The sequence below is a fragment of the Telopea speciosissima genome, chromosome 11 (assembly GCF_018873765.1).
Source record: "Telopea speciosissima isolate NSW1024214 ecotype Mountain lineage chromosome 11, Tspe_v1, whole genome shotgun sequence".
Classification (NCBI taxonomy): domain Eukaryota; kingdom Viridiplantae; phylum Streptophyta; class Magnoliopsida; order Proteales; family Proteaceae; genus Telopea; species Telopea speciosissima.
The window spans coordinates 2,726,827-2,743,261 of NC_057926.1; the positions used below are offsets into that span (position 1 = coordinate 2,726,827).

General features: G+C 49.1%; 1 protein-coding gene across 1 annotated transcript; it reads right to left on the bottom strand.

Annotated features, from left to right (window-relative positions):
- Nucleotides 1–14,720: 14,720 nt before the first annotated feature.
- LOC122646196 lies at nt 14,721–15,095 on the bottom strand. The gene has a single exon (XM_043839693.1). The coding sequence runs from the start codon at nt 15,093–15,095 to the stop codon at nt 14,721–14,723; it is 375 nt and encodes a 124-aa protein (XP_043695628.1).
- Nucleotides 15,096–16,435: the final 1,340 nt, after the last annotated feature.

Genomic DNA, 16,435 nt, shown 5'->3' on the forward strand with positions numbered 1-16,435 from the left:
TATCCCCTTGGCTACTCCTATCTTCACAAAACTTCTGCTTTCGGCCTTGAGAATTCCATCAACGATTACAAAAAGGATGAACCCCAGGCATATAGCTCCAACGATTTCCAAGAAAAGAGAGATGCACAGAGTCTTTGCTGGAACCACCAATATGAGTCCTAGAAATACTACAAGCCAAAATAATATCATTCCCACCCACAGCCTCATGCGACCAAGAGTGGTTTTTTTCCAGCTGATGATGGATATCAGATCAAGTTGAATTGTTTCATTCTCATTATTCTTCTTTGAATAAGAGAGGCCATAAATAGATTACAATAGAAGAGCGAGGTCCTATCTAATAAACAAGGTTTAGAGATAAGAGGAGATAGAAAGAAGTTACATAAAATCATAGAGTTTGAATGAGAGAAGGAGTCTGGTTGTTATCACATGTGACGATATGAGTATCCCACTTAGAATGGTATACTAATTTCGTCGAATAATGGAGAAGTGTGATGTTAATTAGACGAGAACCAAAGAAATAGTTGTGTGCCTTGAATGTTCCAACTGAAAAAAAACCCCTTTTCCTTCATGTGACCCACCCTAAAAGATAGCGTAAGGATAGTGATCACCACTGAACAGAACCTCCTCTATAACAAAGAGGAACTCCAAGATTGAGAGAAAGAATATACCCAACAGAAAAACACAAGCTATTGCGTGTGGAAATCTTTGAGGCTTGGTTCATCTACAAATGAGCCTGCAAAGACCAAGTGATGAGCACAAGAGGGCCAGTGTGGCTCCGGCCTAGGACTCTCCGATGCCCAAGTTAGATCACCAGTGCAATAGCGTAACAGCTAGTAAAAAGTGAGTTGAGGAATGGTGCTCCATACCTGGGTATTTATAGAGTGAGGATGAGATGAGGCGGTTGGGAGAGTCCTAGTATGGTAGGAGTCCTTCTTTTGGAAGGCTCTCTCGCGTAGAGCGGAGTGGAGAGTTATTCTCAGGGTCGGGCTCTTATTAAGGTAAGAGTCCATGTAGAGTATGATTTCGTACTGCGTCGGGATCGTGGCTCAATCCTTATCCCGTGATTCCCAAGATGTGCTGACGTGGCCCCACGATCCCCGGTGGGATGCCATGGTAACTTCTGTGGAGGAGGGCTCGGCCTGAGAGGTCGACCTCAGAGCTCGGCTTAGGAGCTCGGCCCCGGCCTGTATAACCTGAGGGTCATCACTAGTTGTGTGAGCTTGGCCGCGCAATGGTGCTCCCATTAAGACCGACCTGAGTAGGCTCGGATCGGGGGGTCGGCGGGCATGCTGTTCAGCCGCGATGGGGGATCTCTGGGTTGGTGTTGGTCTGTCGTGCCGTGCGACCAGAGATCGGCCAAAGAGCTCTGCCCACTGGGTCGGCCTCGTCCGACCCATACGAGCTTGGCTCAGCATCCGATTGACTTGGATGTGTCCGACGACCTCGGCCAAGCGGTAAGGTTCGTCGAAGGTTAGGTCGGCTTGGTCTTCCGCGGAGCTCGATTTGGCCAAGTGGCGGCTTCTGATTGGTGGGGTGTTTTATACCTTATCACAGGCCCCCCAGCTCATCAAGGGTCGGCTCAACACTGATGAGTGAAGTTTCCTGGTCTGCTCATCTGAAAGATTCCTGTGGCCGAGCCGAGGTCATTTTGTTAGGGATTTGACATTGTACGGTCTGACAGTTGGGCGTCAATGCCACGTCAGTAGAGTCATTATGGCAGGCTCGGGAATTCGAATCATCTTTTGATTTGGACCATTGAATCATGCTGAGCTCTCCTTGACCGTTGGATCAGTTCAGCCCCAGAGTTATAAATAGGCGACTCCTCCCTGTTCATTCTTCACTGTTTCAAATTATTGACTTCTCGACAAGCTCGGATTTCTTAGCTCTGCAGCGTTCGGTGCTTTCTAGTTCGTGATCAGCTCGACTTTCGCTTCACTCGTGTTCAGCTCATCTTCAGCTCTTCTTCAACCAGTAAGTCCTCTCTGCCCAGTATATCAGTTGATAGTAGTCACATGGGCAAGCTGCTCGTCGGGGCGGCAGAGGGCGCGAGTCCTAGCCGAGAGCTCCATGCTCGTTCTCCCACAATAGACTTGTTGCGCTCGACTTCGGACGAGCCCGATGTAGTGGAGCCTCGTCAGGCCGAAGTTGCTGAGCCTCCATTTCCAATGGAGTCTGGCCTCGTGGCCCAACCAATTGTCAGGGACCGAGCCGATAGCTCTGGATCATCCTCGTCCGATGATGAGGAGTCAAGTGAGGGCGATTCTTCAGAAGTGGGGGTTGGTTCGGTCAGCTCGTCCGTTGACGCCCCTGAGCTCGAAGAAGGGAGTGTCTGCACCATTCCTAGCACAATCACCGATGCCGACCTTGACTATCTAAGGATGACCTATGCCATCCCCGAGGACATCCAGCTCCGAGCCCCTAACCTAGAGGAGATGGCCTGCTACATCAGGCCCGACGAGGTGGCTTTGTACTAGCTACCCTTCAAGTACGCGTTCAGGCTCCCCGTCCTTGGCCTGGTGGACTAGATTTTGGACAATTTCCACCTATCCCCACGTCAGCTGGTGCTGAACTCTTGGCTGGCAGTGTACGGCTTCTACGCCCTATTTTGTGAGATGGGCCGAGGTGCAAGCGTGGCGCTTTTCTTCTTGAAGAAGTCTCCAGAGAAGGGGTGGTACTATTTTAGCCGCCGATCTGGGAAGAGTACGCCCCTGGGCGGCCACAAGTTTTTGGTCCGCACTCCGAGCTTCAATAAGCATTGGCAGCCTCGCTTTTTCTTTGCTTCGATTCCAAACAGCCCTCTCCGAGCCGAGTGGAAGGAGATCCACTTAAACTATGTCAACAGGGTACTGCCCCTGACCGAGAATGAGCTGACCTCGCTCGACTTGATCCCCCAGCATCCGCCCCTCGATGTCCTCCAGCTTCAGGACGAGGGGTTCCTTCAAAGATGGCATATAACCCCTGGTAGGAGTTCGAGCCGGGCCTGTTTGTGCCGCCCGAGCTGACCCCTTTACTAAGTCTTCTTTTCTTTTTTGGTTTGTTTCTGACGTTTTATTTTTCTTACAATGGTCGGCCATATTCCCCCAATGGATACAACTCGGCTAAGGGCCTAGACCATTGCTGACCGGAGGACGAAGAACGCCGAGAAGAAGTCCCGGGGTGAGTCCTCCAAGGCCCCCAAGGGCAAGGCCGTGCTGCCGAGCCCACCAGACTCCTTGGTCAGCCTTGAGGCCAAGAAGAGTACGAACCCAGTGGGGTCTCCAAGGAAAGGGAAAGGCCGGAAAGGTGAGAGGAGTCCGCCGAGAGATACCAAGCGTCAGAAGCTCTTAGTCAATCTGACGAGTGGTGGCCTTCCGCCCGTGGCCTCACCCCCCTACATCTCCCGATATATCTTGGGGAGGGCCTCGGCCAGCAACGTTCTGGTGAGGCCGACCTGGCGCCTCTTCCCAGGGGACTCGGCATTGACGTCGGCCGCTCATGCCAAGGAATGGCTGGATGCAGGTCGGCTACCGGCTGACAGGGAGAAGCTCGAGACGCTGTCCGACCCCGAGCTCCTCTCCACCCTGTTTCAGGACTTTAATATAATAAGTTTCCTGTTTGGCTCTTGTGATTAGATCCGACCTGTGTAACCCGACCTGACTTTTGTTCTAATGCTTTCTCACAAGGCTTCGCTAAGGCAGTGGAGGCCAGGCTTCGTTTTGAGAGACTCTTGACCGAGAACCATTCCTTGGGTGTCCAGTGAAAAAAAGCCTATCAGGATGCTCAGGATGCCGTTCAGAGGCATCGGGAGACTCAAGAGAAGCTTACTGCCGTCGAGGCCGAGGTGAAGAGCTCAAGGGCCGAGGTGACCAGGCAGAAGGAAAAGGTTAAGGCTCTGCAGGCCCAGCTCGACGAGGTGAGGGAGAAGGCCAAGGAGGACCTGGCCCTGGCTAGGGACGAGGCGATCAGCGACTACCTCCAATCGAAGGAGTACGCTGACGTGTGCCATGAGATCAGGAAGCCACCTTAAGCCGAGGGTTTTGAGGCAGGCCGGGCTGATCTCTTGGTCGAGCTCAAGGCGGCCTATCCCGATCTCAATCTCTCCCATTTTGATGACAATGCAACTACTTTTGCTGAGGAGTTGGGAGATGAGGAGGGAGCCGAGGTCACATAGGCTCTGCCAATTGAGGACCCTGCGCAGGCCGACCCCCTCACCCTCGACGTTGAGCCCCAAGACCCCCTTGCCAAGCATACCATGGTGGATGTCGTCGAGGTCGCTTCCAAGCCCACAACCGAGGAGATTGAGATGTAATTATTTTTTTTTATTTTTTTTTTTATTTTTTTGCGGGCCGAACTACCCACCTTGTAACCATGCTGAGCCGTCGGCTTATACTGAATGAAAAATCTCTTTTTCTCAAAATTTATCCAAGTGTTTTATCTCGGCAATTTTAGTCTAATTTCTCTTGTGTATGTTGTTGCACTTGATGCTGTGGCCGAGCTAATGACCCATTCTGTTAGTCGAGCTTAAGGACTTGACTCTTTTTTTTTTAGTCGTGCTTTACTGGGTCGTTGGTTCGACCATATCATGTCCGAGGTCAGGATGACTTTCGCCCTGGTTAATTAATTCGCTGTTTCCAGCGGTCCGATCAAATCGGCTACCACATAAGCAACTGTGTGATCGAGCAACCTTCCTGACTGAGCGTAATGCCTTAGCTTAGTTTTAGACTTTGTTCAGCTCGGCCAAGGGGAGAGTTTGCTCCTGTTGGTTCAGACGTCGGCCAGTCTTTGTGGGCTGGTTTTATGACTTGATTGCTGACCTATGAGGGTCGATCTTTGAGGTCGGCCAGGTCTATGAGGATCGGTCTTATGACTTGGTTGCCGACCTATGAGGGTCAGTCTTAGAGGTCGGCCAGGTCTATGAGGACCGGTCTTATGACTTTGATTTTGGAGCTTGCAAATACGTTAAGTGGTGGAGAAAGACTTTGTTTTATTGAATCAAACGTTGGGGCTGAAGCCGAATACAAATATGCTCGTCAAAAACCTTGCCGACCAGGATACTTAAGGAAGTTACTGAAAAAATTTCTTTAAATTTTCCGAGTTCCAAGGTCTCGGTACCTTCTTGTCCCCCGGAGTGTGCAAGCGATACGTCCCTGGGAAAATTTGCTTAGAGACTATGTACGGGCCTTCCCAATTTGGTGCTAACTTTCCTTGCTATCTTGGCTAGGATGCACTGAGTTTCCTGAGGATGAGGTCCCCTTGATGGAAGTGCCGCTCTTTTACTCTTGAGTCATAGTACTTTGCCATCCTCTGTTGGTATGCCATGTTCCGGAGTAGGGCATTTTCTTGAACTTCGTCGAGGAAGTCAAGGTTGGCTCTCAACCCATCTTCATAGGTCTTCTCATCGAAGTTGAGCACTCGGTATGACGATGCCATAACTTTGATCGGGGCGAGGGCTTTGGTCCCATAAGCGAGGCGGAAAGGGCTTTCTCCGGTTGGTGTTCTTATCGTCGTCCTATACGCCCATAGGACACTTGGGAGCTCTTCCACCCATCTTCCTTTGGCCTCATCTAACGTTCTCTTAATGCCAGCAAGTAATGTTCGGTTGGATACTTCTACTTGTCCATTTGCTTGTGGGTGAGCTACTGAGACTGGTCGGAAGTCAATGTAGAAGTGCTCGCAGAACCCTCGGAAGGTCGATTTGTTGAATTACGTGCCATTATCGGTGATGAGCACTTTTGGTAGTCCGAATCGGTAGATGACCTTATCTCGAAAGAACTTCTCCATGTTCTTCTCGGTGATGGTTGCCAGGGGCTCGGCCTCGACCCACTTAGTGAAGTAATTGATCGCCACCACCACGTACTTCCTATTTCCTGATGCCGGGGTGAAATCTCCGAGAATATCCATTCCCCACATAGCGAAAGGGATTGGGCTCAACATTGAGGTCAGCTTTATTGCTGGTCGACTCGGAATTGGTGCAAACAGCTGGCACTTCTCGCACATCTTCACATACCTCATGGCCTCTTCTTGCATTCTTGGCCAATAGAATCCTTGCTGAAGTATCTTGTATGCAAGAGCTCGGCCACCCATGTGACTCCTGCATATTCCCTCATGTACCTCGGCCAAGGCGTACTCGGCTCCTTTCGGTCCAAAGCATCGGAGAAGAGGTGCTGAGATTACTCTTTTGTAGACTACTCCGTCGATCATGGTGTACTTGGCAACTCGGATCTTGACCTTTCTTCCTTCATCTCGGTTATTGGGTAGCTGGTCAATCTCAAAGTAGTTCACAATGGGGTCCAACCAGGTCGGCCCATCCTCTTCAATGTGCTTTACGCTTTCTTCTTGTAAGGATGGCTTCTCCAAGATCTCTATGTACACTGATCGGCTCAGACATTTGAGGTCGGCCTTAACCAACTTTGACAGGGAGTCAGCCGCGGCATTCTCTTTTCTCGATATTTAGGTCATCTCAAAGTGCTCGAGTTCGAAGATCAGACCTCGTGCTCGGCTCAGGTAAGCTATAATCCTTTCATCTTTCGTCTCATAGTCTCCATTGACCTGGTTGACCACGAGTTAGGAGTCTCCTCACACCCTCAACCGCTTTACGCCCATTGCCTTGCTGACTTGAAGTCCAGCTAGGAGGGCTTCATACTCGGCCTCATTGTTCGAGGCGGGGAACTTGAACCTTAGGGCATATTGAATCCGAAACCCCTTGGGGCTCACCAGGATCAGGCCAGCTCTGCTTCCTCCAGAGTTACTCGAGCCGTCGACATTCATGGTCCAGGTCGGGTCGGCCATAGCCCCAGCCTCTTCTGCTATCTTCTCTTCCCCAACTTCGAGGTCGGGCCCTGTGCACTCGGCGATGAAGTCGGCAAGGGCTTATCCTTTTATCATTGTCCTTGGACGATAGCTTATATCGTACTCATTCAGCTTGACCGCCCAAGTGATCAGCCGTTCTGAAACATTGGACTTGTGCAATATCTTCTTGAGTGGCTGGTCGGTCAGTACCGCGATTGAATGAGCTTGGAAGTACGGCCTTAGCTTTCTTGCTATCGTGACTAGAGCGAATGCTACTTTCTCAAACCCGGAGTATCTCGTCTCGGTGTCGACAAGAACATGGTTGATGTAGTATATGGGTTTTTGAGCTCAGCTTTCTTCCCTAACCAATACCGCACTGACTGCCACTGAGGTAGTGGCTAAGTAAACTTGGAGCTCCTCTTTTGGCTCGGGTCGGCTGAGAAGAGGCAGGTTCTCCAAGTATTTCTTTAGCTCTTCAAAAGCTTGTTGGCATTCGCCCGACCAGACAAAGTCCCTCGGGTTCCGGATGTTCTTGAGGGCCCTAAAGAACGGCAGACACTTGTCACTCGACCTCAACATGAATCGTGCTAAAGCCGCCACTCTCCCATTTAGCCTTTGTACTTCTCGGATCGACCTTGGAGGGCTCATCTCTTGGATGGCCCTGATTTTTGCCGGATTGGCTTCGATGCCTCTAACAGAGACCATGAAGCCGAGGAACTTTCCCGAGGTCACGCTGAATGCACACTTGGCGGGGTTCAGCTTCATTTGGTTCTTCCTTAACACGCCAAAGGCTTCTTCCAGGTCGGCCAAGTGGTGTTCGGCCTTCAAGCTCTTCACTAACATGTCGTCCACGTAGACTTCCATGTTTCTTCCGATCTGCTCGTGAAAAATATAGTTCACTAGCCGCTGGTATGTCGCTCTGGTGTTTTTCAATCCGAACGGCATGACCTTGTAGCAAAAATTTTCTTGGTCAGTTCGGAATGCCGTGTATGGCTCATCCCCCTCATACATCATGATTTGGTTGTAGCCGGAATATGCGTCCATGAAGCTCAGCATCTCGTGACCTGCTGTGGCGTCGATCAAGAGGTCGATCCGAGGTAGCGGGTACTCATCTTTTGAACAAGCCTTATTGAGGTTGGTGTAGTCGACACACATTCTCCACTTCCCGTTCGGCTTGGGGACCATGAAAACATTAGCCAACCAGGTCGGGAATTTTTCTTCTCGGATGAACCCTGATCGGTGGAGCTTCCCCACCTCTTCCTTGATCGCGGTTTGCCGATCAAGAGCGTAGTTCCTTCTCTTCTGCTGGATTGGCTTTTGGCTCGGATCTACATGGAGTCGGTGCTCATCTATATGCCTTCGTATGCCCGACATGTCGGCAGCCGACCAGGCTAAGACATCGACGTTCGCCTTTAAGAAAATTCTAAGCTGATTCCTTTGATCCTCGCTTAGTAATAATCCGAGCTGGACCACTTTTGCTGGATCTTCCTCGCTGAGGGGGAATGGGGTCAGGTCTTCCATGGGTCGTCCTCTCCTTTCGATGAGCTCATCTCGACGATCCTCCAGGAGGTGCTCGATGTACATTGCCATTCCTCGGACATTACCTTTGTTTTGCTTGAAAAAAGTAGCATAGCACTCCCGTGCTTTCTTCTGATCACCTCGGACTTCGCCGATATCGTTCTCGATAGGGAACTTCATCTTCAAGTGCGTCGGTGAGATGATGGCTTGGAGAGCGGTCAATGATGGGCGATCGAGTATGGCGTTGAAAGCCACTACCGATCGTACTACCATGAATTTGACCAGGATCGTCTCCTGGCATGGAGCTTGTCCGATTGTGACCAGCAGGTCGATTGAGCCCTTAATGGTCGCGGCAGCTCCCGAGAACCCATGAAGTGAGGTGCCCTCTGGCTTGAGAGCTTCGTCGCCGAAGCCAAATTATCGGTACGCATTTAGCGACATAAGGTCCACGGATGCGCCGGTATCGACTAATACTCGATGGACGGGTCTCTTTGTAATTTCTACCTGCACCACTAAAGCATCGTCATGAGGCAAACTTATACCTTCAAGGTCGGCCTCGGTGAAGGAGATCGCCGTTATTGGCTTGAGCTTCTTGGTGGGCATCTCGGCGACTCTGATGAACTGCGCGTTTGCCTTAACCTTTCGAGTAGTCTCTTATCCTGGCCCTCCGAGGATAGTGTATATGGAAGCTCCCATGTCACTGCTCGGCCCGGACCCGTCCTCTTTCTTCTCAGCTCGGGCTTTATCTTCGTCTCGCTCAGTTTGCCTATTTTTGGGCCTCGGCTCGGCTCTTCTTCGATCGCGATCTTCAGGTCACCGACCCCCACACTCTTCACGGCCTCTCTTGATATATCGCTTCAAGTGGCCCACTTTTATCAGCTCTTTGATTTCTCTTTTCAGCTGACAACAATCCTCGGTGTCGTGACCGGTGTCCTTGTGGAATTGACAATACTTGTTGGGATTCCGAGATGACCCAGCTTGCATTGGTCGGGGTCGACGGATATACCCGTCGTCCTGTATTTGCATCAAAATCTCCTTGCATGAGGTATTCAGTGGGGTGTAATCGGGGCTTCGAGCTCGGTCCGATCTCTCGACTCTGCGATCCTTCCTGGGCCGCTTGGCCTCCTTGCGATCGTCGATTGTTGACCTTTTCTTATCGGCTCGGCCTTCGTTTCCCTTTCGGGCCTGGAGGACCTCGGCCATATTTACAAATTCATTACACCTCTCCAAGAGCTCGGCCAGATTTTTGGTCGGCTTCCAGGCCAAGTCCTTGATGAGGTCCATGTCAGCGAGCCCATTGCTCATAGCAGTATAGGCCGTAGCCTCATCCAAATCCTTGATGTCTAAGGATTCCTTGTCGAAGCAGGAGACGAATGCTCGGATCGACTCGTCAGACCTTTACTTTACGCTGAGGAGGTTGACCGTTGTCTTCTTGTGTTTCATACTACTCTGAAAGCGCATGATGAAGGCTCGACAGAGCTGAGCGAAGCTTGTTATGGAGTTCGACGGCAACTAGGAGAACCATGAGGTCGTCGCGCCCTTGAGGGATGCAGGGAAAGCCCGATAAGAAACAATCTCGGTTCCCCCGTATATGGTCATCATCGCATTAAAGTAGTTGATATGATCCGTCGGGTCTGTCGTCCCATTGTACCAGTCGAAGGGAGGAGGTTTGAACCCGATCGGCAGTGGCGCGGTCATGATCCCAGGAGGATAAGGGTGTCGCCCGACTAGCGAACAGGCGTCCGGGGTCGCCTATTTTTTCAATCCCTCCACTTACTCAGCTAAGTCTCGTAGCCGCCTTTCCAGCTCGGTTTCAGGTGCTCGGCCGTTAGGCTCATCCAGCCGATACAAATTATTTTGCTCGCCCGGCCTAGGTCGACCATTTTGCTCTTCAGCCCAAGGTCGGTATGCTTAGTCGTCTAGCTGTGGTCGGCCGTTATGGTCGGCTCGGTCAGCACCATCCCTCCTTATTCTTCTTTCCACTTGGAAATTGGACCCACGGGGGCTCCTCTGTTGCTCTTCTCGGGGAGGCGGGCTTTGACGCCAGGGGCTACGACGAGATCCTTCTCCTTGTCTCGTAATTTATCTCCCATTTGGCTCATTCCCCCGTTCTCAGACTCCCCTCGACTGCCCGTCCTTTTCGAGCCATCCGAAAAATACCGACCTCCTTGCTACCGAGCCTGCTGGTTCAATTTCTTACCCTGTCCCCGAGCTTCGGTGATGCTCCTGTTCATCCCGTCTAGCGCCTTCGCTAAGGCACGGAGGAGGAGTCTTCTGACAAGATGGGTGTGATAACGAGGCCCGGCTAGGCTCGGCCCTACACCGGCCACCATTCTGCTGCAAGTTTCTTTATACGCACACCAGGGCTGGAGGGGGCATGACCGGTGGTTGGCCCATCAGCCCGCCCCGGGCCATCTGGTTCATGAAAGTACGCAGCATCTCGTTGGTGTGGAGCATCTACAGCTGCAAGTCCATAACTTGCCGATTATTTATCGGGGCTTCGGGGTCCAAATTCTCCGATAAGGGCGGCGACGCTGGAAGGCCCAGCCTGTTCAAGTTTGGCTCGACCTGTACCCGATCAGCCGTTGCTATGTCTAGCACACTTCCACCATTCCCACCCTCTGGTGGGGGAATGGGATTGACCACGGCGCTCGTGATGGGCTGCGCACCCCCTGCCCGAGGGGGTCTTTTGATCGCACCCTGCAGCGAGGCCTCAGGGGGCGGTGATCGCCTCGCCTGCACAACGGGTTGTAGCTCATCCCCATGGGAAGTCGAGCCATGCTACTCTGATCTCTTGTGCACCATTATTGTTGCTCTTGAAGTTGGTAGAAACAACGATGACTTTTTGATGTCGTTCCCACAGACGGCGCCAAATCTGTTGCGTGTGGAAATCTCTGAGGCTTGGTTCGTCTACGGATGAGCCTGCAAAGACCAAGTGATGAGCACAAGAGGGCCGATGTGGCTCCGGCCTAGGACTCTCCGATGCCCAAGTTAGATCACCAGTGTAACAGCGTAACAGCTAGTAAAAAGTGAGTTGAGGAATGGTGCTCCATACCTGGGTATTTATAGAGTGAGGATGAGATGAGGCGGTTGGGAGAGTCCTAGTATGGTAGGAGTCCTTCTTTTGGAAGGCCCTCTCGCGTAGAGCAGAGTGGAGAGTTATTCTCGGGGTCGGGCTCTTATTAAGGTAAGAGTCCATGTAGAGTATGATTTCGTACTGCGCCGGGATCGTGGCTCAATCCTTATCCCGTGATTCCCGGGATGTGATGACGTGGCCCCACGATCCCCGGTGGGGCACCATGGTAACTTCTGTGGAGGAGGGCTCGGCTTAGGAGCTCGGCCCCGGCCTGTATGACCTGAGGGTCATCACTAGTTGTGGGAGCTTGGCCGCGCTATGGTGCTCCCATTAAGACCGACCTGAGTAGGCTCGAACCGTGGGGTCGGTGGGCATGTTGTTCAGCCGCGATGGGGGATCTCTGGGTTGGTGTTGGTCTATCGTGCCGTGTGACCAGAGATTGGCCGAAGAGCTCGGCCCACTGGGTCGGCCTCGTCCGACCCATACGAGTTCGGCTCAGCATCCGATTGACTTGGATGTGTCCGACGACCTCAGCCAGGGGGTAAGGTTCGTTGAAGGTCGGGTCGGCTTGGTCTTCCACCGAGCTCGGTTCGGCCATGTGGCGGCTTCTGATTGGTGGGGTGTTTTATGCCTTATCACAAGCAAATACAAAAAAACTCAAGACAAAAAGCTACAAAGAGAAATAAACGAAGAGAGACAAACAGATACCACAAAACATGTTAAGAAAGAAAGGAGATCATCGTTGACAGCTAGAAGCTTATTCAACACAAAAGAAAAAACCAAGAGTATAGAGAAGAGCCGTAGAGGAAAAGACGGAAAGGTGCCTCACACTAGTCCTAAGGGGAAAAGTATACGTGAGCCTATTCTGCGTTGTTTATATTTAAGTTTCCTCCTTTTGGGAATAGTTTTCAGTCAAAGTATATAATTCTTCTAAGTTTAACATATATTTACCTAAACTTTCTTTTACAATACTTCTTTCCCATCATCCATATTTTTAATTTCCTTTTTAGATTTCTTAATATATTAGTATTATATCTCGTGTACTAACCTCGAGTTGAAGAATATGCCATAATCATGCACTGCCAAGCCAGTAGAATCTATTCACCATCCCCTTCAAATATATCCCCATTTGGTCCTAAAGATCAGATTGTATTAATATAAAATAGAAAGAATGTACAAAAGCACTTCAACCTTGACAGCCCCAAATGAAGAACATAAAAAATCAAAAAAGATCCAGCTCCCCCACCTTCGGCAATGCCATCAACATAGGAGCAGAATTCCAACAAACCTCAACAAAAATAGAATCTAGATTTCCCAGCTGCATCCCAAGAAAGTGCATCTTGCATCGATGCTAGCAGTTGAAAATCCGTACTGGATGAAACCCGCTTTGTTGCCTCTTTTGCCAAAAAAATCCGCAATTGGATTAGCTTCGCAGAAGCAATGAGATATCTTCCAAGAGATGGAAGACAAAAACGGTAGAATGTACATTCAATCCTGTCTAACAAACCATGGACACTCTTGCTTCTGCACTGAAACGACCAATGCAGCCGAGTCACATTCAACCCAAAGCTTCTGGATCCCCGCCTCCATCGCCCGCACAACACAATTTGTAAAGGCCCTGAACTCCGCTTTGAAGTTTGTCGCTATGCCCAGAAAAACAGAGAAATAAGAGACCACCATCCCAATGTGATCCCAAAACACGCCGCCTGCACCAGCACGCCCTAGGTTTCCAATGGAACAACCATCAATGTTTAGCTTTAACCTCTCAGCCTCAGGTTTACACCAAAACACCTCCAGAATCCTAGGAGACTTTGGAGGAGGAACTCTAATTCCAATTCCACTTGCAGCCACCCAATCTGACGTAGACTTTATAGTATCCTTGAAACAACCTCCCAATTCCTGGATCGATTCCAAGACATGGGTATAGACCAATCCCGAAGAGCACTCCAAACCATCGTACCTTCTAGAATTCCATTCCCACCATACATAATAAGGGATTAACACCAACCCCACCATCCAAGCCCCTTTCACACCCATTAGCCGACCTTTCTTACACAAATCACATCTAGATACCATAGCTATCCCTTTGGAAAAAAATTTCTCATCCATAGGTAATTTTCGAAGAAAAAACCTCCACCCAAACACTGAGTGTCTAGGGAGTAGACCTGACTTCCAGACCACCTTCCACCAGGGAACCTTTGGATTTTGTAAGCGAATCTCTTCCCAAGCCAACTTCACAAAAAATCTGCCTAATGACTCCAATTTCCAAACACACCAATCACAATATAAAATCAAAAGAATTATGATACGCTTTGCTTTCTCAAACACACTTCTCAAAAAATTGGGGTTAATCGACGAGAACTGCCACCCATTATCATAAATAAAATCTGCTACCTTCAGGGAGAAATTAGAAAGAAAAAAAATCGGATCCAACCATAAAGCATCAGCAATCGAACCCCCCTCTAACCATCTGTCACTCCAAAAATTAATAGACTGCCCATCCCCCACACCCCAATTTTCTTGAGTAGACAAAAAATCCCACACCCTCCTAACACCAGGCCAAATAGAAGATGCCTTATAACTCTGCCTCATCTGTCTAGCTAAATCCAAAAATCTTGCCCTAAAAAATTTTGCCCCAATTGAAGAACCATGCTTTATATTCCAAGCCAACTTACATAACAAAGCCTGATTTACCTCTTAGAATCAACAAATTCCCAACCCACACTCAGAACGAGGCTTACAAACATTATTTAACCACACAATTTTGGTTGAATCAATTTCACCCATTCAAATAAAATTTTTATCCAACGTTCCAGCATCACAATCAAGGAGGAAGGCCACCAATATACCGAAAAACTATGCACATGCATACCCAAAATCACAAATATAACCAACTCCACTCTACCAGCCATAGATAGGAGCTTACCTTTCCAACCCGTCAAACGCCCTTTAAATTTGTCCACTAAAGGCAGCAGTAGGTCTTTTGTAATCTTCCTTAGAAAACATTTACACGCAAATATTTTGTTGGGAAGCGACACAATGGGATCCCCATGATATCAATCGATCTCTGTCTACGAGAGGCAGAAACATTCCCTACAAACATCTTGCTTTTCTCCAAACTCATGAGCTAACCAGAGAAATCCTCTTACTTTGACAGAAACCCTTTCAAGTTCCTAGCAAATCTTATAGACCCATTCAAAAAGATAAAGATATCATCAGCATAAAGCAAATGAGATGGAACCGAAGTACCTCTAGGGCCCTGCAAAGGTAAAATCTTCTTTTCCTGCACCAACTTTCTAATACCCCTGCATAGAACTTCTTCTGCCAAGATAAATAACATAGGAGAGATTGGATCCCCCTAGCGAAGCCCCCTCTTCACCCCAAAGAAACCAACTGGACCACCGTTCACCAGAACCGAAATACAAGTAGTAACCAGCAGCCTATACATCCAACGAACCCAAACCTCACTGAAGCCAAACTTCATCATCACTTCAAGCAAAAAATCCCATGAGAGAGTGTCATTAGCCTTTTGAATATCAATCTTAAGGCCTACACCTCCCCCTCTCCCAACCTTGTGAAAAAGATTTGTCAACTTCGATGCCAAACTGATATTATCAAAAATCACCTTTTCTTTCTGAAACTCACGCTGTTCCTCAGATATTAAGTGAGGATGAACACCAGCCAATCTAAGAGCCAAAATTTTTGAAAGTACCTTGCAAATAAAATTCCCCATGCAAATTGGTCGAAATTTGTCAAGGGACTCTACACCGTCTAATTTAGGAACCAAGGTGATAAAGTTATTATTAACCCCTTTCACCAACACACCTGATGCAAAAAAATCTCTAACAGCCGCCACCACATTTTCCTCCACCACTTGCCAATATGCTCAGCAAAAGAAACTAGAAAACCCATCTGGACCAGGTGAGCTGTCCAAATTCAAATCCCAAACTGCCGCCTTAATCTCTTCCACCGAAGGAATCAAATCTGACCAAAGCTTATCATCATCACCAACAACAGGGGGAATACAATCCAAAATATCAGGATGAGCTACCGTAGGCATTGCCTTATGAAAAGACTCATAATACTCTGCCACATACTCGGCAAGCAGATTCGGCTCACTCACCACCGATCCATCTGCCTTCTTTAGAAAACGAATCGTCTTTTTTGCCCTCCAAATCTTCGTAGACAAGTGAAAAAACTTTGAATTTTTATCTCCCTGAGTCAACCAAGTCACAGGGGATTTCTCAGCCCAAAGCCTTTCAAGCAAATCCAAAGCCTTAGAAAACTTTGCCCTGGCAGCCACTTCACAATCAAAGATAACATCATTACACCCCACCGTCTCCGACAATTCCTGCACATCATCCAGCTCCACTTTGGTGACAAAGAGCTCATTATTTACATTAGGAAAAGCACCTCTGGCCCAATTTCTAAGGACAGGCTTGGGGCATTTCAGCTTCTGAGCCAAGGAGAACATAGTCAATCCCAACACAGGAACCTCCCACGAGTCCTTCACTACTTGACTAAAACCCTGGTGCTCCACCCAGAATTTGAGTAGCCAAAAAGGGCAATTTTTAGGTTTGCAGTATGAATCAGAAACCAACAAAATGGGAGAGTGGTCTGAAGTAACACGCTCGCTGAATCAAACATTAGGAAACATCTAACCACGCCGCATTATAGAAACTTCTGTCCAACTCAAACATTTCCAATCCGCCGGTTATTGGACCAAGTAAATTTCAGATCCAAAGAAAGAACCTTCATCAAGCAACAAGCATTCACCATGGCACCAAACTCGGCAACGGACCCCAAATTAAAGTACCATGGCCCCCTCTTCTCATTAGACTCCAGAACCGCATTGAAATCCCCTACCACAGCCTACGGCACAGTGGAGATAGCTAAGGCCCCAAGCTCCAACCACAAATCCCTCCGCTGCACCTTAAAATTTTTTGCATGAACAAAAGACATAAACACCCTGTGCCCTGACCAAACCAAGCTAATAGTCACCTGCCGTTCTGACAAAGAAATCAAAGAAGGCTGCACCACGCCCCTCCTCCAAAGAACCCACAAATTGAAAAC